Source organism: Prenolepis imparis, unplaced genomic scaffold (assembly GCF_030444845.1).
Source record: "Prenolepis imparis isolate NDT839.2.m4 unplaced genomic scaffold, iyPreImpa1.0 SCAF_2, whole genome shotgun sequence".
Taxonomy (NCBI): Eukaryota; Metazoa; Arthropoda; class Insecta; order Hymenoptera; family Formicidae; genus Prenolepis; species Prenolepis imparis.
The window spans coordinates 17,057,132-17,084,176 of record NW_028141160.1 but is presented as its reverse complement, the minus strand read 5'-3'; the positions used below and the strand labels follow the sequence as shown (position 1 = coordinate 17,084,176).

General features: G+C 35.8%; 2 protein-coding genes across 8 annotated transcripts in view; one reads left to right on the top strand and one right to left on the bottom strand.

Annotated features, from left to right (window-relative positions):
• Kuz (zinc-dependent metalloprotease kuz) overlaps positions 1–19,889 on the top strand; it is a 121,108-nt gene extending 101,219 nt beyond the window's left edge. For 3 of the 7 annotated variants that reach the window (XM_083058844.1, XM_083058841.1, XM_083058840.1), the window contains exons 3-15: positions 3,971–4,165; positions 11,241–11,536; positions 12,653–12,799; positions 12,887–13,035; positions 13,115–13,349; positions 13,466–13,640; positions 13,758–13,926; positions 14,026–14,203; positions 14,289–14,522; positions 14,632–14,748; positions 14,833–14,997; positions 15,124–15,253; positions 15,993–19,889. In XM_083058844.1, the coding sequence (XP_082914970.1) occupies positions 3,971–4,165; positions 11,241–11,536; positions 12,653–12,799; positions 12,887–13,035; positions 13,115–13,349; positions 13,466–13,640; positions 13,758–13,926; positions 14,026–14,203; positions 14,289–14,522; positions 14,632–14,748; positions 14,833–14,997; positions 15,124–15,253; positions 15,993–16,180 (2,378 nt within the window). In that variant the 3' untranslated portion in view covers positions 16,181–19,889. The remainder of the gene's footprint in view (positions 1–3,970; positions 4,166–11,240; positions 11,537–12,652; positions 12,800–12,886; positions 13,036–13,114; positions 13,350–13,465; positions 13,641–13,757; positions 13,927–14,025; positions 14,204–14,288; positions 14,523–14,631; positions 14,749–14,832; positions 14,998–15,123; positions 15,254–15,992) is intronic. The other 4 variants (XM_083058842.1, XM_083058846.1, XM_083058843.1 and 1 more) reach the window with 3 other exon arrangements.
• Positions 19,890–20,844: 955 nt separating this feature from the next.
• Positions 20,845–25,453, bottom strand: Hem (Nck associated protein 1 Hem). The gene is made up of 2 exons (XM_083058839.1): positions 25,296–25,453; positions 20,845–25,219 (listed from the first exon to the last, which is right to left on the bottom strand). Exon 2 carries the CDS (start codon positions 25,083–25,085, stop codon positions 21,717–21,719), a length of 3,369 nt encoding a protein of 1,122 aa, XP_082914965.1. The 5' UTR covers positions 25,086–25,219; positions 25,296–25,453; the 3' UTR covers positions 20,845–21,716.
• Between the last annotated feature and the right edge of the window lie 1,592 nt (positions 25,454–27,045).

The following is a 27,045-nucleotide window of genomic DNA, read 5'->3' as shown; positions in this document are numbered from 1 at the left end:
GTATCCGAACAATAGCTCTGTTCTACAGAGTTAATTATAATTGTTCTATATGTGGGGAACAAAAGTATTCTTTTTTTTTACAATTGTGTGCCATTCAATGTATTCTTTTAATGAGAGAAAGAGTATTGACATGGAATAAAATTAAACCTATGATCATTCTCTCACAGTTTTCATTGTTATTTCGACGAAGTAAGCTTAAAATTGCAAAATTTGTCTTCTAATGTAATTTTTCGAAATAAATGATGGACTGTGATTGATGATGCAATATATTTATATCATCCACTATGTTATCTGTTTGTCTTTCGTTTCTAACAATCATGCTAAGTTTCTCAACTTTTCCTATTTTAATAGCATTCGTTATTAAAGGGAAGTAGGGCTATGCACAAAGACGTCTTGTGCATGTGCTATAGAGCGCTAGAGGTCTATGACTTGAATATTATATTTTATATCGATGTACTTTTCCAAATATAGAGTCGTGGTATTATGATATCACATGCTGGCAATCTTCTCGGTGTCCTATATATCCACATAAAAGATACTGGCAACATAAAGTTACGCGGAATCGATCGATGGCGATCGTTTAGACCTCTTGCTTGCGAGAAGTTCACGTGGCTGCCGGGATAAAATTATATGAGCTTACTTATTTTATTTATGCAGCGTAACACCATTCTTCGAAAATAAAAGTATTTGTTACACAAAAAAAATAATAACATGTTATTGTGCATTTGGCATGCAAAAATAATAGAATGACGCCGAAGAAAAAAATAGCTACGCAAAAAATTCGAAATCAAACGTGCAAAAAATGCTGATTTTTTAATAAATACATATAAATTATATTTTTATTTGAATTTTATCATTAGCATTTATAATACCATTAATTTTATAATAGGTAAAATTTTTATTTGAAAATCCTATACAATTTTTCTTATTTTCATATTTTTCTTCGTTTCTGTTTTTCTTCATTCAGAATTAAAACTGAGATAATGATGTAATTATTGTACACAATTTATCTGTTTTTTGGTATTAAACAATAATTATTTTTTGCTTTCTGTCAAACAAAGTCTTAATAAAGTCTTAACGTGAAACTCAGTTACAGAGATATTTATTATTCTAAAGTTGTAACAAAACATAGAATCTCTAATCAAATTTTCGCTGAAGAGAAAGCTACCGTCTTCAAATTCACCACAGAATACGCTACTAAAGTTGAACCTTACGAGAGAGACACTCTGCATATTCTCAAAGAACTTGCGTCAAAACAAACTAAATGTAACAGAAGTACAAAGAAGTGCTCTCAACTGTGCAAACAAAGAGCCATACTTAAATTTATAACCGCGTCTGTCTGTCTGACCTCCAGGCCGAAACGTTTGTTTCGTCGTCGATGTGCATTCTAGCTGCATTTTGCGTTGTGTGCAACTTCGACGAGGCGGTATTGTTTCTTCGTGTAATATAGGTATCGCTTCTGTGCGGACGTTCCCCGGTAGCCAGGTGTGGCACGCAAAAGTGCGTGTCAGTGTAGATATCGGGTGGAACCTTTATTTCCAGTCTAATAATTTACGGGAGTCCAGGCAATAGGACGTTTTAAATTATGGATCAGGGTGACGAGGTGCTTGCGGGAACGGTTTATCTCTCACTCGCGTATTCGCGCCACGATCTTTCCCGTCGACCCGGTTTACAGTCCCAGTCCCGGTCTTTGTCGAAAAATACCACGAGAAGGCATACTTCAGTTCAGGATCAAAGAAAATTCTAAAAATCTCAGGCTTAGCAAGCACTTCATCATTGTTAACGAGCTATATTTGTAGCTTGCTAGATGTATGAGAAATTTTTTCACCCTAAGCAAAGAATTTTTATTACTAAATTAAACTATATCTTTTGTACAAAATATTTCGAAAGTTAACATAAATATGTAGTTCTTACGCGAGTTTAATGTAAACTGAAATATTCAAGATTTTATTGCTAAAGTTTCTTAATTAATTTTGAAGAAAAGAGTAATTTACTTAAAATATCAATATACTTTATCTAATGAGAAGTATAGCTATTATATAATAATATTATAACAATTTTTTTTTCGTTTGATATTTTAAATGTATATAAAAAAAGATTTAAAGAATATTAACATATTAATATATACCTCAATAGTTCAAAATTGCGAAAAAGAATTCTGGAGTGATGTTATGGAGACTGGCTGGAACATTTGTAGTACCAGAAGCAAAAGATTCCCTTTGTCCTCATGTCAAAAAGAATTCTGAATTGTGATAAGCTCAGCTGGGTGCGGGCGCGACTCTGCTTTCCTGCGATCTATTATCTAAAGGGAAAAAGGAATATGCGCGTACGTCGTGCATGACGCTGCTGAATATTCTCTCTATTATTGTCGTTTACTTGCTATCTGCAATACGTTCAGATTTTGTCTGACACTTTTAATAATTTAACTGTTTGTTCATCGATCTATTGATCGAAAATGTGTCGCAAAATATTTTTTACACATAACACATGAATGATAACTATTGTATTTCAATGTTGTTTTTAATCAAATAATATTTTTGTTGATAAAAATATATATTTATCGGTTTCTTCGTACAGAGGGAGATAAAATATTTGTTGCAGGTTTTATTGAAGAAATTTTCGCGTCAAATAATATACCTGTGGAAATTAAATTCTCGAATTTTTATGGTGCATAATTGAAAGAAAAGCATTTTAGTTTATTCTGTAAATTATGTTATTTTATTTTCTTTGAATATTGATTTTATAATACTATTTATTTTATAATTATAAACAGATGTTCTGAAAGACATCGAAACCCACAATTGTTCTTTCTAATTACATATAATAGAGAATTTAAAAGAATAATAATTTTTTTTTTAATATCTGCAGTTATAAAAAGTTATAAGTCTTTGAATAAATTGAAGGATTTTGATGAAAATAATTGTAAATTATTTGATGAATTAATTGATACAAACAAATAACGAATTTTATTTATTATTTTCAAATAAATGTGTACATATAATTGTTTTAACTGAATTTTAATCTGCGATTGATATAATTGCAAACAAATTTGTTAAAAATAAAAATATTCAGTTTTTATCAAACAAATTGTTATCGAAATACCAATATCAATAATTTAAAGAACTGGTAGATGGAAAAAGTGACAATTATGACAATTTATATATTAAGCATTACTTTTAAGCAGGCGTTAACAAAGAAAAAAGAAGAAAAATAGAGAGAGGATATAATACAAACACATATTTTGTATTATATTAAATTTATATATTTATATAAATTTATTTTTAAATTTATAATTACTAATTACATTAATGTTATAATTAAAATAATTTTATTTTATATAAGTTAATTTAATTGTAAATTTTACAATTAAATCTCATTTTACTCTAATTCTTTTAGTTTTTTATTTTTTTTCCGAGAAAGAGATGAAAAATATATCCGCTATAACTTTTCCTATGTACATCTCGGTTAGGCGAGTAAATTAGACAGCGAGGCAGGAGCAGCACGTTGCTGCGTAAACCAGTAATTTCTGGCGCAGAAAGTTTTAGCGAGCGACAAAGTTTCAACCATCGTCGATATTTTTTCGAGCGAAGCGAGAGTTTGCAATCGTCTGCACGCGAACATGGTTTCGTACTCGTATGTAGTATTTATGTTACCTTCATAACTTTTTTTGCTTCTGTAACGAAACGATAGGTTCAAACAAAAAAAAAAAGTTTCTTTGAGAGATAACTAAATATAGCATAATTGCACATCGTTATTTCTAATAATACTTTAATAATATTCTAATAATTATATACATATATATTTTTCAATTAGGACGTAATTATTTATGTATTTGTTATAATTGTCGAGTCCTTAATTAAAAAAGTGAAACATTGAGTTTTTGAGAAAATTTTATACAGAGATTCTCTCCTCTCTCTTTTTTTCTAACTTTCGCGATACACGTCTCTGATCATATATTTTCCACTTTTAGGTGAGCCTGGTAGCCATGTGTTCGGAAGTGTCAGTGATGGAGTCTTCCACGGGAAGATAGTATCACCGAAGAGTGGTGCGTGGTATGTGGAAAGGGCGCATTACTACTTTCCGCCGCACGAGATAAACGAGACGTTGCATTCTGTGATCTATCACGAGGATGACGTCGGTGATCCGTACGTGGACGTTCGACAAGGTAAGATAAAAAAAAGCAAAATTCCTTTTTTTCAACACTTTCAATAGTTACCTTTAACGTTTTCAAAACATTATTTTTTTCACATAAGTTTGTAAATATAATTTTTTCAACGAGGAAATGATCTAAAGATCGGGCTATTTATTATAAACATTTAGTATCAAAATATTTGTTGTTATTCGTTACTCTTTCAGTGCTGGCATACTTTAGATTGTCAATAATATATTTTTATCGTGAAGTGTTGGAAATATTTGGTTTTAATAAAGCCAAATAAAAAAAATTCATCGAATGAAAAGAAAACAAAAACAGAACATTATGTTTATTCAATTTTTTAAGCAATATTTATCTTTTTAAGTGCAATCTTATTAACAAATAAATTAAATTTTGCAAGATTACACTATAATTTTTATATATGTATAATTACAATACTTTTCTATAAGATTTATATAGACAAATTTGCAACAAATAATTCTATTTCTCCGCTATTTTTATACTTTGCCTTTTGTTCTTTTTCACTCATTTGTATTCATAAACTTATGGATGATAAACTAGGACTTACAACTTACAAAAGTTTGTTCAATATTTTATCGAAAAAAACGGCAGTTGTATAAGAACTTTGAACAAAACTGCGAACTTTATTATGCAAATGAAAAATATAATAATGCGTTCGAGAAGAGAATATCTTTAGATATTCAACAAAGATATATTTATCCACCGATTGTGATAATAATTGTTATGCCCGTCATGCATGAAAAGTATACTAATTATGAGACGTGGATCTGAGAATATTTTAAACGTTCGTCTGAATATGCGGTTCAATGACGGCGACCTCGACGTCGCGTCTCATGACATTACAACATCCGCTTTTCATTGCGCATCCTTTTGTCACGCGACGTCTTCCGTTCTCTCGGAATATCTTCCACTTTTCTTCTTGGCATACTTCTTTAGTAATCATCTTTAAAAACACATCCATCCGTTCATCAGAACCGAGCGACTCGTCTTAATGAAAAGATGCATTAATTAAGAATGTATAGAGAAGATTGCTTTATGGCATAATTGGCTTTCATGTTTCGCGGAAACTAAAACGGTTCTGTACTATCTATGTCATATATAACTATAATGTCATATATAATTTTCTCTTCATTATTTTTATTTTCTTACTGCGACATATTTTTAATCACAAAGAAACGTATTATTTATTTTTTTTTATATTTAAAAATAAAATTTTCGTTGAAACAAAATTATTTGGAAATTTGTCAGAAAATTTACACATTTGAACACAAAAATGCTCGATGCTATTTTATATAGTCATGGAGAAACGACGAAGTAGCTTAACGACTGGCGTAAGATTGTGTTTAAGCGAGAATATGGATATCGAAAAATTTACGGTGCAGAGAAAAAAAGTATGAATTCCATGCATCATTTACGGTATCGTTAAAGAAAGGTCCATTTGGATAGGTGCGCAAAAGACTGCGGAAAATGCAGTATCGTCCTGAATCGATTGTAGTCGGCGCGATGACTATACGGATGGGTGGCGGATTTTCTCTTCTGCGGAAATCCACCGCCGTGTTTATGGTAGTAGCGTAAATGGCCAACGCTGAAATAAATAGCCGGGGTATCGCGTGTAATATTTATCGCGCCTATCCGCCCGTGCATGCTGCGTTGACCGAATCGCGCTATCTTGGCGTGTTTGCTCTCCGGAAACATGTCCGACGTTATGAGTTTGCCGCACTTATTGCTGTATACTATACAAGGTACGATGATGCGAAGGAAAGAGTACAGCAGAATAGTATAGAATGTACTTCATGTTCTGCGGTTAAGTCTTCCCGGAACGCTACATGCGGTGTGCAATATTAGACACAAATAAAAGCACTGAAAAAAGAAATTCCAAAAGGATACCTTTTATCGAAATATAAGAAACTATAATTCAAGATAAGAAAAATGCATTATGAGATTTGTGCAAAGTTTTAAAATGATGTAAAGAGAAACTTTTCTCATAGCAAAAAAAAATGCTCGGCAGTAATGATTTTTTTATTCGTACGCCAATTCTAAATGGCACAGAAACATGTGTCATCGGAATAATTTTCATTTTAATGAGTAAAACAAGGAAAAATAAGTGGCAATCGATTCGTCGTCTCATCGACGTTTCTTTTATTTCTATTCTACTTTGTGAAATGGTAATAATCTCTATTAAATACTGACAAGGCAGCGGTAATAGGCAGTAGCGGCACAGACAGCCAATATCGTCACGCTTGAAACGTCAAGTCATTAAAGCTCGCGGCTTACGGTTAACCCTCCAATAAAGCCGACAGCCGCGATTATCTCGGTTATATCGACAGGGACGTTATTGATTCGTATTTATGCGAAACGACTTCTACTTTAGACCGGAGGAATGCCTATGGGAGGAGACGGCTAGTCAGTTAACGTTGTTGCGGTATCATCATATATGAAATAAAAATATGAGAGATACTCTCTTTTCAAACGATATAAAATATCTCACTTCCGAGAGTATAAAAGAGATTAATAACCTTGCGCGTGTAATATAGCGAAAAAGTCGCATAAATAAAAGCTTCCACTCTATCATTCAAAACGAGCTTGTCAGATATGTAGTAATAACTTGCATCATTCACGATTAGAGTTACGTAAAAGAGTACTAAATTGGGTAAAAAAGGGAGAAGGAGAAATTGTAATGATTTTAAAAATTATGTTTAAAAGAAATAAAATAGAGGAATAATTATATATTTAAATACATAGTTATATCGATCTTTCTAGATTTCGAAAATGAAAGAGAACGCGGCTATTAATAGTTTCTTCATATCGTGTATGAGGATGAAGACACTCTCTCTTCGGAATTACCGATCCAATCGCGCGAGTTGGTTCCCAATGGAACAGAGGTGTTCTCGCACGCGTACGCAGATATTTCGACGAGCGCGTAACGGCGTCGTTGTGCACCGCGATACAACACCCGGGAGACCGCGACAAGGTCGCCATTAGTTGCCGCAGCATTATGTGTCCATGTATTCGCTTTACACAGATATGCACGCTTCAACATATTGCGGAATTGCGCCAATGATCAAGTCTCTGTTTTGGTGACAGCTTTCACACCCTGCGGATTGTACAGTACATGACTCGGCGGCTTCAGAGCGCATCGTTTTATTATTTGCTTATTATTATTCCTATCCTGAAGATCTATCAAGATCGACTTCGGCCTACTTTATAGGAGAATTTCGAAACGCAACGTATCCTCAGTTCTATCGATGATATAGGGCTCCCACGTGGCTCGTGGATGTTTCGAGTTCCATAACCAGATTCAGAATTAATGGCAATGAACTTTGCCATTAATTAGGAACCTTGCGGTGCTTGCTCGGAATGGCTTACGACTCACGCTCCCAGATTTTCATCTACCACAATTCAGGGAGCAGAAACACCTTTGGCCTTTAATTAATGTGTGTGTAAAAAACTGACAGATTATTTCCCACAGAAAATAGTGAATTATTAAGAAAGATTCTAGATTTCTAGATTTTATTTTTTATAATTCTATAGTTTTCAATATAAACAAATAGTTCTTGCTATTAAAAAAACCAAAGAAATTACTTAATAACAAACAGAGACACATCTTGTCTTATTTAATCCTACGAAATTTTTTGATATTATTTTTTATGAGATATTATATCAAAATTAGACATGAGTTTTCTAGGGATTCTGTTTTTTAGAAGGAAAAAATACCGATTAAAATGAAATAGCGACGAGCAAGCATTGTTGTAAACATATCTAGATGAAAAATATATACAAACTAGAACAACACAAGTGCGCGCTACGCGCGCACCATTCCTCGATTTTATATAAAAAGAATGATATTTTTATATAAAGTTTGCTTAAACTTGATTAATATTTTTGACAGAAATCAGCTGATTAAAGCGTTAATTTGCTACTTAAATTTTAAAATAATATGTTATAAAAATTAAAATAATAATATGTTTTAAATAATATGTCACAATTCTTTAAACTCGATTAATATTTGTGACAGTTATCAGCTGATTTCTGTCAAAAAATATTAATTGCTGATAAGGCATTATAACATATTATTTACAACATATTACTATTTTACATTTTATAACATATTATTATTTTAAAATTTAATTAGCAAATTAACGCTTTATTAATATTTTTTGACAGAAATCAGCTGATTAAAGCGTTAATTTGGTAATTAAATTTAAAGTAAAAATATGTTATAAAAATTAAAATAGTAATATATTTTAAATAAAATGTTATAGAACTTTAAACTCGATTAATATGTTTTGACAGTTATCAGCTGATTTCTGTATCATTTTTTTTAACATATAAAATCGAGGAATGGTGCGCGCGTAGCGCGCGCTTGTGTTGTTCTAGTCTTAATATTAATTTAAAATTAAGAGGCAACAATATACTTGCGAGAATAGACTTAACATGACTTAACTTTTTTAGAAAGGGATTCCAAACTTTCATTTGTTATAGAACCGTTCCTGTAGTTCTGTAATTATTTATGCATTTTAACAATAGTTCCAACATTAAATAGTACTATAGAATATTTTTAAATATAATTTATGTCTTTATAAATTCTTTATTAAATAAGAATTTTAAAGTTACTTGATTTTAAAGAATGTTTGTGTTGGAAAATTTTTTAAATTTCAACAAAATTTATATATATTCCAAGTGTTTAAAGTTTGTAAGAATTTTAAAAGGACTAGTACTTCGATAAAATTATTTCTTAAGATTCTCGGAAATGTTTATATGAAAATAAAATAGGATTTTTATTGTTAAAATTAATACTTAATTAGATTACTTATATTTTTTATAATTAAAACTAAATTTGAAATATTTTTTTCTTTTTATTTAGATGAATTGTCTTAAGCATAGCAGTCTTAAAGCTATTCATTACGTAAACATTCAGCGCTTTGATACAAGAATAGTAATTAATAAGTGTTATAACATTATAGGCTTTGTCAGTATACCGTCATTAATGCAATTTTTTTTACGATTACATTTCAATTTTAACAATAAGATGAATGATTGGATTTCGGAGGTCTTCTAAATACACTCGTCAAAAAAATTATCGCAACACGTAATTAATATCAAAATTTAGCATAAATTCAAATAAGCGTATCTCCGCGAAAAATTGTCGTATTTCAAAAATTTTTTTTTTGTTTTAAAGGGTAAAGTCTCTACTTTAAGGAACTTTCGTTCGATTTTGATTTTATTCTCTCCCCTTTTCTCCATCCCTTTAAAAGGAGGGACGTGTTTTTTTTTCAAAAAATTGCATTGTTTGACGAACTCTATGGAGTGTACTAAATTTTTTTCGCAAATATCATCATAATTATCGTAAAATATGGACTTTTCTCTACAAATTTAAAAAAAAATTGAATACCGTACGATTTTTTTCGCGAAGTTACAGCATATCAAAGTTACCTATGCATTTTTGCCTATATATTTAATTACCGCCAACATTAGCATTACCCGATGGGCACTACGGGGAGGTTGCCGGTCGGATTTTGCCCATCGTGTGTGTGTGTGTGTGTGTGTGTGTGTGTTGGGGCCGGGATATATGTGTTCGTATATAAAATTGTATATTTCTGCCTCGTCTTCGGATGACCTCTTGCAGGCGCTCACGCATATTAATGCAGGCTCTAATTGTGGCTTGCAGAATTTCGAACTATATTCGATGTAGGGCTGCTTCCAATTGCTGAAAATTGGTTGGTAGTCTTTCAAAATCATGCAGCCATCTTCCCATAAAAGGTCATCCGAAGACGAGGCAGAAATACACTATTTTAAATACGAACATATCCCTGCCCCAACACACACACACACACACACACACACACACACACACACACACGATGGGCAAAATCCGACCAGCAACTTCCCCGTAGTGCCCATCGGATAATGCTAATGTTGGCGGTAATTGAATACATAGGCAAAAATGCATAGGTAACTTTGATATGCTGTAACTTCGCGAAAAAAAATCGTACGGTATTCAATTTTTTTTTAAATTTGTAGAGAAAAGTCCATATTTTACAATAGTTATGATGATATTTGCGAAAAAAATTTAGTACACTCCGTAGAATTCGTCAAACTATGCAATTTTTTGAAAAAAAAAAACACATCCCTTTTAAAGGGATGGAGAAAGGGGGAGAGAATAAAATCAAAATCGAACGAAAGTTCCTTAAAGTAGAGACTTTACCCTTTAAAACAAAAAAAAAATTTTTGAAATACGATAGTTTTTCGCGGAGATACGCTTATTTGAATTTATGCTAAATTTTGATATTAATTACGTGTTGCGATAATTTTTTTGACGAGTATATATAAAGCAAATATTTTCAAGCTTTTAGGCGTGAACTGATATCAGCAACTATGACAGAGAAAACTTTTTAAGACTTCGATGCTTTCTTTGCTCGATAAGTTTGCACAGCCGAGTACTCGTAAAACTCTTCTGTATATCATACGCGATGGCACTTTTCGCCTACATTATGTTTTTATTCTCGATACTTAAATGCACACGCGTGTATACTGGGATAGATCTGTGAAATAATATAATTTGTTGCTTCCTAATGGAGTGTGTAAATAATTCTTATATAAATTTAATATGAGAAAAATTATTCCATGTGGAAAATTAAAATATTCTTTGCATAAAAAATACTGCAATTTATAAATTTTAAGAGATTAATTTTTTTTCTAAAGAGATATTTATTATAAAGTATGCATGGCGCCAGTATCATATACGATAAAATAAACAATGTTCAATATATCATAGTCTTCTTCAGCAATTGATAAAATGTCTAAATTTTTGTAATATTTTCTTTTGGAAACTTATCAAAACAAATTTATGTAAGTGTATAATATATCGAAAATATATTATCGAAATGATAAATTCAAGATGATACAATAAATGTGTTAAATAATTTGTTGTCGATGCTTTTCATTTATCGATTGATATTTTGAGGGGGCGAATCAATCAATTAAAATTATTTCTCAGCACTTATTTATAATTTTAACACTATTACATTTCGTAAAAATAATGTTGAGTCAATAATGAATTTTTTAGGTGATGGTGGTGGATGTGGCATTACTAATAGTGAAGTGATAGAATGGATGGAAAGAATCCAGAATTCCGCTTCACCGGATGAACCACCTAAGGTTTCATCAACAAACCAAAAGGAGCCAAAACCAAATGTTCCATTCTGGAACGGCGATCGAGAGACTCCTGTCCACAAGTACAGCAGAGAAGCCAATGAACCTAATCATCGTAGGTCACGAAGAGCGACCAGATCGAAGGAGAATAATACCTGTTCACTCTTCATACAAACGGATCCTCTTATATGGAGGCACATTTCCGAACAGGTATGCTTAACTTTTTTCAATTGCATAGATCGTAAATATCGCAAATTTGCTGAAAGAATATCTTTTAAATTTTGATTAGGCTGCTTTTCTCAAGAAATATACTTTGAGTATAACTTTTCCAAAACTAAACATAATTTTAGAAATTATTTTTTTGAAAATATTTGAATATAATTTACTCTGCAATCAAATATAATAGATATTATTATTATTTTTCTCATGTATAAAGTTTACATCAAATTTGAAAAGATTCGAAAAAAATTATATAAATACGAAAAATTAGCATATTTTATTAATTTTAAATTTGATATGTATTATATTTAATTTTTTCACTTTTATGTCGAATTTATCTCGGAATTAAAAATAACAACTGTTTTTCTCGTCTTGCTGTTTAATTTATCAAGCGATAGTACATAACGCGAAGCCGACATTTGTAATTATGTAAAAGGAATAAAGGCAGGGATAGCAGATTGTTATAATGACCTAATTCTCGTTGGCAATTTGTAACTGGAGAATGCCGTATCTCCTTGCACAATAGAGAAATACCTCGAATACCGACCGTTCTCTTCCTATGGTCACATTCATATGTATTTTCGTCGGCTGCACGGTCAGTGCAATTTCCCTTTGCATTTTCTCAACAAGCCAGACACTGTCCGCATTCCGACATTCTTCACAAAAAGAATATTTTCATCCCCGTGCCCTATGTTCCGACAGCCTTTAATACCGCCACGGTATACGCTGCATAGTACAGTGCGTTCCATCGGACGCGCAATTTTAATGATAGATTTTTGGTCGAATTTTTTAAGCTTTGTTTTTCAAAAAAAAAATTTCAAAGAGTTTTGCTCGCGCGCATATTTAATATTAAAATTGAAAGCTTTTTACACTTCTTAAATTTTAACAAATGCAGAAAGCTACCAATCCTCATTTTCACAAGGAATTTAATTTGATACTTAATTAAAAGCTGTTTGTAATGTTGAGAACTTGCATAACGCAAAGTCCGCTTCAAATATGAATATATGAGGGGAAAAGTTTTCTGCGACATCGGTGTAGAGAAAGAGATAGAATAATTTCTGAGTTTCGTCATAGATTGAACTCGTGTTCACTACTATTACTTCGTAGTTGCATCACGACGTGGAGAAAACCAGAGAGGAAATATTGTCCTTGATCGCTCACCACGTCACCGCTGTGAATTACATCTATAGGGACACGAAGTTCGATGGCAGAACAGAGCACAGGAACATCAAGTTTGAGGTTCAACGAATAAAGGTAACGGTATATCGCGTGCCGAAAATAGTACCAGTCTCCCGGTGAGCATTCTATTGTGCGACTGACATTCACTATATCTGATATCAGATCGATGACGAGACAGCCTGTACGCCTCAACAACCATACAGCGAACCAAATCCGTTCTGTTTGGAGAACATCGACGTCAGTAACTTCTTGAATCTGCACTCCCTTTCCAATCACGAGGACTTCTGTCTCGCATACGTCTTCACTTACAGGTGAGTTAGTAGACAGAACAAATCATGCCGCGTCCATTTACGGTTGGCTCGCAAACGTTATTTCACGCTTTGTCGACAGGGATTTCACTGGAGGCACTCTCGGACTCGCCTGGGTTGCGTCCGCGTCAGGTGCGTCCGGTGGTATCTGCGAGAAATTTAAGACTTATACCGAAACTGTATCCGGCCTTTATCAGTCCACCAAGAGATCTCTGAACACCGGCATCATAACTTTCGTGAATTACAATAGCCGAGTGCCGCCCAAAGTATCGCAGCTGACTCTGGCGCACGAGATAGGTCATAACTTCGGATCACCGGTAAGACCAATTGTTGCAAAAAAGAAAGCACGTCGGTTTTTTTATCGCTCGTGCAATAATCTGTTCGAGAATGATGGAACGCAGAGGTAACGATAACGATCACCTTTTTTTTCCAGCACGATTTTCCGCCGGAATGCAGACCGGGAGGCTTGGACGGTAATTACATTATGTTTGCCTCAGCGACGAGCGGAAATCGACCGAACAACAGCAAGTTTTCAAAGTGCAGCATTGGCAATATCAGCAACGTCCTAGATGCTATCGAGGATAATAAGAAGAGGAACTGTTTCACTGGTATTTTTATCTCAAATTTTCCTTCATTCTACACAGCATGACAGAAATAGATATATAAATATTTATTCTGAATTTTTTACTTTTGTACAATAAAATTTATTATATTTTTATCTACAGGAGCATTTTGCGGGAACAAGATTGTCGAGGCTGGCGAGGAGTGTGATTGCGGATACGATGACAACGAGTGCGTGGACAAGTGCTGTTATCCCAGACAGGTGTCCGAGCTGGATAAGATTAAAAATGACACGGCGAAAGGCTGCAATAGGAAATATGGAACACAATGCAGGTGCGTGTGGAAGCGAAACTTGATGATTTTTCTTTCCCGATCGCGTGATAGATCATATTTGATATCACATTTCTGATGACTATCATTATGCATTTACAGTCCTAGTCAAGGACCATGCTGTTCGAGCGAAACGTGCCAGTTTGTACCCTTCTCCCATAGAGTCCAATGTAGAGCTGAATCGGACTGTAGTTATAATTCTACCTGCAGCGGGAGATCGTCCGAATGCCCAGCGCCGCTACCAAAAGCTAATAAGACTAGATGCAACGAAGGCACTCAAGTAAATTTGTTACTCTTATTCGCATATGATTTAACAATCGTCGACACATTTTGCTTCAATGCTATATTATTTATTGTTATTTCAGTTGTGCATCAACGGGGAATGCACCGGATCTATTTGTCTGGAGTGGAATCTGACAGAATGTTTTTTAACGAGCAGCATTATACCGAACATCGACAAGCGAAAGCTCTGCGAATTAGCCTGTCAAAATGGCACCGATGCATCAACATGTCGCGGTACAAGCGAGTTTGCGCACATGGTAGGATTACCCGAGGGTGGTATGAGTCTCCGGCCTGGTTCACCTTGCGATAATTTTCAGGTGAACTATTATAGATAATTGTGTGTAAAAAAATGTTGCACACAAGCACATTATTAAACATTTTTTAAAGAACGAATCATGGAACGATCACTTTTGTTTTTCCTTGTAGGGTTACTGCGATGTTTTCTTGAAATGTCGAGCCGTCGACACGGAAGGACCTCTTGCGAGGTTGAAAAATCTATTGTTCAACAAAGAAACTTTATCTTCGGTAGCGCAATGGATAACTGTAAGCAAACAGACATTTATACTGTTTATTTTATGAATTTACAATTACATATTTCTTATTATCGCTTGTGTCATTTCTTTCTAGGAGTTTTGGTGGGCAGTGCTATTGATGGGTATAGCTTTCATCATATTTATGGGATTATTCATCAAGTGTTGCGCCGTGCATATTCCTTCCACTAATCCTAAAAAGCCACCTGCGAGGCGCATCAGTGATACCTTAACAAGACCGATGAATACCCTTAGAAGAATGGTAAAAGAATACACAAATTCTACATGTATATAGGATTTTTCCGTTTCAAAGTTTAAATTGAAGATTATTTGAAAAATTACACAATATTGTTAATGCATATTTTATTACTTGTCATATTTATTTCAGCGACATCCACACGGTGGAGGCGGAGCTGGGCCAAGAAGTATACCCCCAAGACCAAGCCAAGGTGGACACGGAACACGTGGACCCTCTCACGGTTACGGAGAGGGTAGAGGTGCTCAGTATTATCCGAAAGGTGAATTAGCATATTAAATTATCTCTACGTATTTCTCGTTGCTTGAGTTTAATTCGTGTGCTTAAGCATTAATCAAACATGCATACATTGATATTAATGTGAAAGAAAGTATTGCTAATATGGATTAAACCCAAGTAAACGTTGTTCGCGTCTTCTCGTTCTTGTGTGACCCGCAACTACATCAATGTCTTTTCCTGTTTGCATCTCCCTCGCATTGATTGACGCGCATCACTACCTGATACTATCGTTCTATAACCTGCAGAGGTGAGCTGGGGCCTATATTCTATACGCTTGACAGGAGCAAATTCATGAATGTAAATATTATTTGTATATAATGTAAAACTTACATATTTATTGTATGACATATAATAAGAGGAGTCTATATTTCTCTCTCCTATATGAGAAATTCTTGTATTTGCTCCTAGCGCATTGTTCATGGCATTGCACTGGATGCTAGCTAAAATACTTTTTTCTTTCCTATTTCATATAGGAGCCGAACTCTTTCCTTCTCGTTTTCACATCACCATTGTGTTGATCTTAAATTATTATTTTTCAGAATGGCATTGTAGTTAGACGGGGTAGACAAAGTGAAACAGTATGCCAAGAATACAGTACAAAAAGTGTGAAGCTCTCGGCGACTGTTTCCCTATACTGCCATACTTTATTTGCTCTACTTACCTAATATATAATATATTGGCAGCAACCCCCTCTATTCTCGCATATCTGACGTTACTTTTAGTTACGCGTTTCGTTTCATTGCCGAACGTTTTTCTAAACTTTAAGCAGGCTATCGCTCGGTTCCCACAGCTAGTGCGCCACCAAATAGCGGGTCAGCAGACAACCACAGCCGTTCCAATCACCCAGAGCTGTACGCCGGCGCCTATTCGGGCTCCGGGGGAGGGGGGAGGAGCGCAGCCTATGAGATGAGGCATCACAACAAGGTGTGACGATCCTAGGATGTCACGGACTAGGACCAGCAGTCGCGGCGTTGCATCACGGGTCGTTGTGTGAAAACGATTGCCAAACGCGAAGAGAATCGATCCATGCCACGCAAGGAGCGCGACGATGTCTCATAACCGAGGTCGAAGCAATAAATGACGAGATATGCAGCGCAAAATGATACCGCAAGATGGTCGAACAGATTGAGAGGTCCGACACGATACGCGCTTTTACCTGATTTGCGTTCATACACCTTCATACACCGTGCAAAAGTGCCGCACGTTACTTGTAGATACAAAGAAAGTACGCGTCGATGATCATCAAATTGATCTCTCATTTTGTATCGGTTCGGTAGATGTGATTTTTTGCAAAGACTAACGCTACGAACGGCGATCCGGAAGATCAAATTGACAAAAGTTACGATAATAAAGTAACGGAGTATATATATATATCTGAAATATTGAATACTGAGAATTTTATATATGTAATCTTTTTTATGTAAGCATCAATATAATATGGATCTTTCGTGTCGCCATTCAAAGAACTCGTCGCATGATCAAATTTTAGAACGCTTCGGAGACTTTTCGCCAACGTGAAGATGATATTGTTATATGATCAAAGTAATTTAAATCGATGCAACTTGTGATTCATTTGTTGCTTTAACGATCGACGTTGTATTCGCGCAGTGACGAACGCAGCGGTATTAAAACGCGTCGCATTTTCGCCCTTCGAACATTACAAGCATTTAAGGCCAAGATTGTACGGTCTTTGTGTGACGGCACGAGATGTCGATACCCGTACATGTCGCTCTCGAAAGTTAAATTAAGAGATCTCTATGATTGAGACCTCTGTAAATGAGATCTCCACTTGTTTGTTAGAGATTAGGTACAAGTTTGGCGGGGAATTGGCAATAAGACAATACGTCCTTTGGTGTAAGCGGCATATAGATATAAAAATGAGTTTTCCAAAGGCGATGTGTTTTACTTGTACTTTGTTTATTAATAAGTATAGCGAGTCAAAAATTTTTTTTTTGTTTTTTATTCGGAACGAAATTTTATCGTGGAACGGATAAAGCGGATCTAATCTAGCTTTAAGGTTTAATACAGCAGACACATCACAATATCTGGTCGAGAGAAAATTGAAATTGTTGTTTAAAAATATTATTTATATGTATTTTTATCATATCCGCAATTTTAAGGACTTTAAAGTATTTCATATATAAATGACTTTCTGGAGCGAAATGGCACCTTACCATTACCAAACCATAACAGGTCATTCATTTGATCTCTGTACCATTGTAGTATAATAATTAACGGTATGTATTATTCTTATACTAATTTGTATTAGCCAATTGGAGTGAATGGAGCTATGCAAGATTATGAAGGAAATGTAAGAGCAGCAACACAAAATAATACGTTTCTATAGCGAGATATTCCATTAACTATTATATAAATATATATATGAACAAAAATGATATTGATTATTATTAGGCTACGCTAATTATTATTATTAGTTAGTTATATCTTGCAGATGATAATTTATCTCCGCCTATTGCGAATGTTATAAGTTATATTTAATTAAAACGAGTTTTTTAATATGTATTAAGTCGGGGGCTGCACCGTAAACGCGCGATTATGCGTATAGCGGACCAAAGACGAGCCCTCTTATCGAAACGCGCAGACGTGTTATATTATATAATATATTATATACATACATGGGCTCTCACACGTACACAGCTGCATACTCGTAAGCGAGAAACACGAGATCGGTTCTCATTCTCGAGGTAAATCGTATCTGGTGCTGTCTAACTGCTTATCGATACGATATTAATGCACTCCCCTCTTCTCCAAAACGCCAAATCTGATAACGACTGAGTTCTCTTTCATACGTCTTTTATCGACGCCTATTTAACGCAAACGTATCCGATCCTGTTTAGATTATATTATCAATTTATAGTGAATAATATTGAACGCGTATTATTATATGCATAAAGCACATTCAAAGTTAGCGATACCAAATCGGAGAGAAAAACTGATTGAACATATGCTACTTAGAAAATCAGATTTATTCATTACTTTTTTGTATCCAATTTTGATTTTTATAATTGTTATTTGTATCACTTTTACAGATCATACTTTTAACGTTCTGTATTTAAACGAGCGTAATTTTTTACTTTAAATATTAGTTTAAGAAAGAGATTAACTTCGTGACTTTTTTATCAACTTTTTTACAATCACTGCATAAATCATTTATATTTTCAAGTACAGCGCAGATAAATAGTAATATACATCATTTTCATTATTTTATAAGCATAACAAGATTATTCGAAAATTTTACATTTATTTTTAATTTTCAGTCATGTAGAAATTGGTAGAGCATAAAAAAAAAACAGAAAGTTAATGATATTCTCAAGTATCAATTGGTGTGATTAATATATATCTCTATGTCTATCCGCAATTGGATCACAACTCTCTGCATTGTAACTTTAAGACTGTGTTTTATCTAGGCGAAAGGGTGAATATAGGGATGCAAGATTATAAAATAGGGGGAGGTGCCAGTATAAAGACATTATAATACGAGTTTGCGGAGATCGTGTGGAAATGTACAATAGATGCAATGTGATTATTAAGGTGGATCATATGGGAGTCTTGCGAGAAAAGGAGCAAACTAGAAGAGAGGAAATACTAGAAAATGGGATGGAAAGTAAATGTTCTTCGGGCGTGCGAGAAGAAATATTGTGAGTGAGAGAGAACGTGAGAAAGTGATCGCGAGAAGTGTGTATATCTGTATATAAATATATACCGCGCGATTATAAAATGATTATATAACCATAACAAATGGTAAAGCGAATACAAAAAATACTTGTTTTTATATCAGATCTGTATTATAGCGAAATATTATTCTGTATTTTGTAATCAGGACGGAAGTTAGGAATGACGAACGAGTGTCTGTACGTGCGTGTAATCGAGCCTTTAGGTTTTAAGCATAAGTTTTCTGTGACGATCCATTGTGGACCGGAGAAATCGTACGGTCGACGTTATTTAGGAGAAATTTCGAGATTTCTTACGTATAGGTGCAAAGGAATTCCGTTTGACCCCATTCGTAGTCGCTCGTGATGTCATTGAACGAATTTTAGTCTGTTTCGATGCGAGCAACAATCCGTGACAGTCCGCGGATTTGATTTTACTGCCAATGAACGTAACGAGACATGATTCGATTAATTTTAATGTATTACGCATCGCATTAGAAATGTTTTTTGAAAATAAGTGTTGATTGTCTTCTTAACTGTACAATAACGATGTTAAAACGAATATTTTTTAGACAATGCCGTCAGATAAAGAAGACTTTTTATACGTCCTTTTTTAAATTTTGTTTTACGCAGGAGAGAGAAAGATTTTTCCTTGTATGTTAAAGAAAAAAGCGCGAAACAATGTCGTTCGTAGAGTCATCGGGAATTTCTGAAATCACTTCGTTCCGAGCCACTGCCATTTGATGAGCAATCTCGAGGTAGTTAGAATTCGCTTTTGGAATGAATTGATATTTCTGATGTCGAACGACGATGCGTCAACTACTTTTGCTTCCATTTCACTGCCATTACTATTTCGAATGACTGAACGTTATGATCAAAAAGATTGCAAAGTTACAAAGACGCGTACGCGACAACGAATATCAAGAAAGAAAAGAGAAAAAAAAACAATAGATAGCAATGCCTCGTTACGTCTCGCCAAAAGCCTAAGAAACGGGCGTGGGATGGGGTCAAGGCGTAGTTTATGTAGTTGACAATGAAGTCGCTTGCGCGTACGAGAGGAGAGTATAAGATAAGAATAAATTTTCCTTCATCATTTGTTCCAGACCTCTAACTACATATATACAGCTTAAGCTTATTCATTTTCGCGGCGTCTGGATTAAGGTGCGATTTTTTAATCCTCGCGTGGTCCGTGAACTTCCTCATCTACAGTTTTAATTGTAATAGTGTAACATATGTGTCAAGTCACCATATATGTGTATCACGTCGATAACGACAATGAAACCGAACGAAATCTTTCGAGACCGCTGAGATTTATGTATCTATCTTAATCCAGAGTTGCATTACTGTGACGCGATGCACACACACATACTACTCTATCACTTGTACATAATGTTAGAGAGGAAAGAACAAAAAAAAAAGAACAAATCGAGATTATATTTTTTCTATCGATCCAAAAACGTGATGACCTATCAACATCGTGCATCCAGGATTATTTAAGTGTAACTTCGTATTGTCCTACGTACCGATCACTTCACGAATGATTAATTGTTTCTTAAGAAAATTGTACGTTTTTTTCTTTCTCTTTTTTTTTATTCGAGAGCGTTACTTGGATATCACTGAACACCAAGTGGCCCTTACGTTCGTGCCGTATCTTTATTTTTAATCGGTGCAACTTTGAGTGATGTGTGTTCTTGGAGGTGTATCTCTTTATTGTAAATTTATTATAATTGAGCATGATACTGACCAATCGCGCCTGAACGTAGCTTCAGACTCTCTTTTCCCAAAATGTCTAGAATGCGGCGAGTGTTTTAAGGATATTATAAATAAAAGAATTATAATTGTGAATATCTCTTGTGTTATGTTAATGTGATTAAAAGAGACGAAAACAATGTAAAAAATTAAATAAAGCATACATTTTACATTTATTCGCTGTGTAATCTTTGGAGCGAAGAGAACTGAATTGTGCGAAGACAAATGAGCCATGTTTTATACACATAGTTTGTTTATTATAAACTATTGTAAAAGTTACAATTGTACATTAAAAAGTCGTAGTGGGTAAGTGTAATGATACCTACTGTGTGATATATGAATATCGCAATCTTTAGCCTGAAGTCAATGGGAGCTTACATTCTGCGTCCCCGTGGAATAGAAAAATTCTTTGATAATTCCATAAACTATAATAATACTTAATTGTGAAAGATTATATGCAGTTATATAGTAACAAATATTTCGAATCGGACGTTCAAATTATAGAGAATACTGTACATTAAAAATGCATCGGTTCGAATTATATTATTATGAAAGTCTGTGAATTAATTTTCCTCGATAAAGATTCTTTCGATACAAAGAAGATACATTAAAATTCAGCTATATAAAAACATTCGTGTAAACACAGATCTCAATTATATATAAAGATTAACATGACACTTTTTGCGATTATTGCAAATAACGTAAAAAAAATTGCTAACGTGCATTATAATGTCGCAAGTTTGTGACATTCTGTTAAAATGCCGAGGAGTATAATCCATTGATATTATCAAACCTCGAATAATCGTACATATTCACCAGTCTTTCGTGCTTCCGGTGACATAAGCTTGTACTTTTTCATCGACGCTAGCCAGAAAACTAACTCCATTCAGAAAATTATCGTTCGGCTATGTGATAAATAGCAGCAAATTCTTCATGATTGCCTCCGATGTTACAAGTGTGTGGACGTAAAAAAGTGGCAAGTTAGAAATGCAGCACCCTTTCTCCCTCGCAGCCTCGCCGTTAAGCTCACGGTTGCGAGTGCTCCAGCTTGTACACGTCGTGATATGCGTTGCGTATCAGTGCATATGGGAAGCAGCTCTCCAATAAATCCATCGTCAGAAATGGAGATTCTTGGACTATTTGATCCAGCAAGAGATAGACGGATTCTCTGTTTCGAGTTGCTTCCTTGTCCGCTTCTTGACCTAATCTCAACAAACTGGACGAGGCCAGAGCGAGGAACTCCTTCATCCTGTCTTCTATGTCATTCTGCCCACAAATCGTGAACAATGCTCCGAATATGTTGTTTATCGCGGTCGCCATACAATGTATGTTGTTGGAATGGCCCTCGAGCGATGCTCTATAGAAGGAATTGTCGTTTCGTGCCAATTTCGGAATGGATACCGCCACGAAGACCATCAGCAGACAAACGAGCAAATGTTCGTCCTCGTCGACTTCCGCCTTCTGGTTTCTCAGCGCTGACGTCAAGGTGGGATCGACCTTGCAGGTCAAGCCTGCAGCTGATGTCATTTCGGAGACAACGCGCATGGGATCGCCGGACGGCAGATGATGTCTAAAATCTAATATGGAGCTCAGCAGGAACGGTATGCGTTCTTCCAGTACATCAACCAACGCCGACTGCGATAATTGCCGGAAACTCAGAATCACGCCTATTATGGTAACTCGCTGAAGAACATTGTCCACCTGTTGCAGCTTCTTGAACTGTTCTTTCATTACTTCCGGCTTGTCGAAATTTGTTCTCAGAGATATCAATACATCCTTATTGCCCGCCACCAGCTTCTTCAACTGCTGCACCTGACTGGCGATGTGCCACATCAAGTTCTCGTTTAGCATCTTCATACCATATGGTCCTATCAATTCGGCCAATGCTCTCAGCTCGTTGATGTCGGAGAACTCCTCAGCGTTAAATGGAATGGCACCTTCTACGGATAAGCTGACAAACGCCCGTTGATTCGCAGAATAACAAATATTACCGGCGCTAACTCGCCTCAGCAGAACGTCCGAATACCACTGCGTGTAGAGCGCGGCTATGGTTTTGTCGCCGTGACTGTCTAGCTCCTGAGTTTGCTGGAGTAGAGCGTTATTGAAGACGCGCGTGATGTCTATGTGAACATAATTTTCAATGGTTTGAAGAACATTCATGTAAGATCTAACGCTGACGAAAAGTTCAGATGGTTTGGCTATTTCGCTGGTATCTGCATTATACATGACCATACCCATCAGCGCTCTAGCAAATCGCGACTCCAGATGTTGATGCAGATATTCTCTCGGTGCGAAAGTGTACTCCCAGACGTTGATAGTCGGACAGTAATTGATGGCGTAACATAATTCAGTAAGGGCCATATGCAGCTTGTCCATCGTTGTTAATTCCTCCCGTGTCTTCCGATAGCTCTCTATACCGGGCTTATGAATTTCGTACATGTTCTTCTTATTTTTATCCTTCTTCTTACGATTGACAACTTGTGAGATTAACAAAGCGCAATGTTTCGGTAGCAATTTGTCGCTCATGTTACATTGCTCGTCGCAGATGGTTGTGATAATGTTTTTAGCTTCTTTGGCCATCTCATCCAGGAACATATTGACGACGGAGAGGCTCCTCTCGCGAATGTGATGACGCTCCTCCGGACAGAGCTCGTGAGTGCAACTCTGGAAATGGCTGCATATAAGCGGGAAGGCGACGATGTATCGATTCTGAGCAGGAAATTCGAGACACATGTGAAATTGATCTTCAAATATCTTACTGTAGAAGCAGAAGATGGATAAATCGGACGTCTCGACCAGCATCTCGTCTAAATTGTCGACCATTTTCGTGTGGAAGATTACCGTATCCATGAAGGAAGCCAATTCTCTGTTGTCAGCTAGATTCATATTGCACTTCGCGATAGACATATAGGCCTGCAGCCTAACCCAATCCAGTCGGAAGGCACGGAAATCAAATAATTCATTGTCCTCGACTTGCTTTACAGTCAGACTAGCTATAGTTGAACACATATCACTAAGAATAGCTCCCTCGTCTTCGGGGCAAACTGGAAGATTTTGTATCATCTGATGCAAAGCAGGAGCATCGAATCCCGAAAGAAATTGGACGTAATACCTTTGAAGCACCTGAGAATATTTCTTTACTAACGCTCGTAGTTCTTCACAATGGAAGAGCAATTCTGGCAACTGGCGGTCCACCAAATCCTCGCCACCTCGTCCTTTACCTTTGCCTTGAGTAGGAGGATTGTCGCCGTGTCTCAGTAGCCACAATACCTCGTCTCTTGAGTGAGAAAGCCCCATTAAAACCAGCAACGCCTTCGGTCCCAGAAGTCCAGGTTGATCGGTTAGAATTAAACCTAGTTCCTTCAGAGCGGTCCTCAAAAATTTTCTTCTTTCTCTGTGCCTGTAACCAGCTTTTTGTATTGCTTGACTGTAACATTCTTTTACTTCTGATACTCTTTTGCTATATCCTTTCATACCCTCGAAGAATGTCTGGATATATTGATGTATATAAATCACCTCGTCTCTAAATAATGCCAACACCCAGCCGGATTCTAAAGCAGTGATCCATAGTTTGCTTGGTTGTTCCTGATTCAAGAATGTATGACAAAGTGTAAATCCAAGAATCACCCATCTTTCTATTCTATCCAAGCTCAATGTTTCGCACGACATAGTGTCTGTCGCTGCTGCTTTGAGTATCTGACCAGGACTACCGACAAGACTCAATTTTTGATCAGCTCTCCATGTGTCAGCGGACAAGTTTCTACCAGGATATACTGGCCACAGTGAAGTCAGGGCATTCTTCAGCAATTTAGAGTGTGGTACAAATTCTTCTGAAAGTTTCTTCAACGGAGCATCGTAATCCATAATCATCTGTCCTAAGCGAGGAAAACTGGGATCCGACTGACTATGCACCATCTCGTGGGCCGCATTGAACAGCCCTAGCACCGCCTTACGATCTTCAACTCTCGACAGCAGGATCATCAAACTGATGTAAATGATTACAAGATCCAAATATCCTTTGGTCAAATCAAAATTAGTCGTAATATCCATATGAACACCGCATGCATCCATAGTTGTCAAAAGCTCGCACACATTATCTTTAAAATCTAGTAGATCGACAAATGTGTAGTAATATAATGACAAGGATTTGATGATCTCGTTACGTATATTCGTAATGGTCTGCAATCCTTTTACATCAATGTTAGGAAACTTTCTGACGATCGCCTTGATGGAAGACTCCAACGCCTTGTCAGAGAGGAAGGCAGGCTTGGATTTGGCATCACCACACGCTTTCTTGATATTATAAATGCGTGTCAACATACCAACACCTCTGTCATTTAAAATAGTCAGCTTCTCGGCCAGCTTCTGCTGGCTTGGCACGATAGGTCGAGCCATGACCGCGTTACTCAATTGCTCCTCACACGATTGGCATTACCTGTCAATTACTCGTCTGTAGTAGATGACAGCAATCACACATGACCCCACCCCTGGGGAGGGTAATCTATTTCACCGGATGCGCCTCTGATTTCCTGCAAGGAAAAACGACGCTCGTCTCATGCGTTCTTACCGTACCTACTTTTTTTGTTTAACGATTCGTATACTCACCTGTCACCGCGATTACATTGTTGTGTGTAATCCTAATAATCAACGCGTAATTATACGCGATAGGTCGAATTAACTCTATCTGTATATTGTGCCCCAACACGGTGCGTATCGCGTGAAGTGCACCGCTATCGATGGCGCAGACTGCTGTGGGCTGTGGGTCACGTGATGCGAGTGTTCGAGAGTCTCGAGAGCATCGAGAGTTTCGAGAGTCTCGAGAGCTGGCGAGGCGACACGACGCCGTCACGACGCGACCGACGCGACGATACGTTCACTTGATTCAAAATCGCGGCATGTCTTTCGTCGTTCGTGCGCGATGCGCGGTTTTTGCTCCTTTGTAGTGTATGTACATGCATTTCCGTGTTCGCAAGCTGCAGTTCGGAGGATGGACTAGCCGGCGAATCGGATCGTCATTGCGGATAACGTGAGTCGATCTTTATTTCTTGCATAATTGCACAATTGTCCCACGGAGAGCTAACTCCGCATCGAAGCGCGGCAACCGCCATCTTATTTTCACATTCTTTCTATATGTTTGCAGTTGTATTTCGAAGGCTCGGCCAGCGAATCGAATGATTACTGCAGATCGGTGAGTCGAGTTTTATTTCTCTCTCGCATAATTGCATCTACGAAGAGCTAACCTCACTTTCAAGTGCGGCAATCGTCTCATCATGTTTTCATATTCTTTCTATATATATGTTTGCAGTTGCAATTCGGAGGATCGGCCAGCGAATCGAATGATTATTGCAGACCGGTGAGTTGATCTTTATTTCTCTCTTGCATAATTGCATAATTATTCTACGAAGAGCTAATCTCGCATCAAAGCGCACGGCAATCGTCGTCATGTGTGTTTTCATATTCTTTCTATATGTTTGCAGTTGCAGTTCGAAGGAACGGCCAGCGAATCGAATGATTATTGCAGATCGGTGAGTCGATCTTATTTATTTCTCTCTTGCATAATTGCATAATTGTTCTACGGCGAGCTAACGTCTCCGAATCGAAGCGCGGCAAGCGCAATCATATGCTATTCTTTCTAAATACTTATATATATGTGTATTGGCAATGATACTTTTAAGATTTTAAGCAAATGAAATTAAAAAATTGAAATATTTTTCATTGAGTTCTAAAATTATAAAGTAAAGATTAGATTATGCGCAATTAAAATGCGTATTTAAAAGTATTAGCGCGCGATCGATTTTGTTAGTTTTACAGATGTTTTAACAATAATTATTATATATTGAAATTTGTGCAAGACAAGAGCAATTGCACGGTATGAAGCATAGACAATTCATGTTTGAATACGGATTGGAATTATGCGAAAAATTGAATCTACATGCTATTTTCCGTAACGATAAAGTGCGTAATTTGAAAGTTTATTTTAGCGCTATCTCCATTTACCAAAATAATATTCCACTTGATTTTTTTACTACCAGAGGCAATTTGACAGATTTTCGACACATTCATTTCCTATGTGTGTGACAAATGTTTCTCTTTTTCAATCTAAAATTTGAATAAAATAAAATTAGAAATTTATTTTACTATATTTTTAGAATTATATAATTTGGAACATTAATATTTAAAAAACTAGCATTGCCTTGAAAATTTATATGTCATAAAATTATGTAAAATAGAGCTCTAATTATTGTAAAATAATGTTCTTTCAAAAAATAGAGAAATGATAAAAAATTTCAAAAATTTATTTTACTACATTATTTATTTTATAACATATAAGATATAAACAATATAACAAATATAT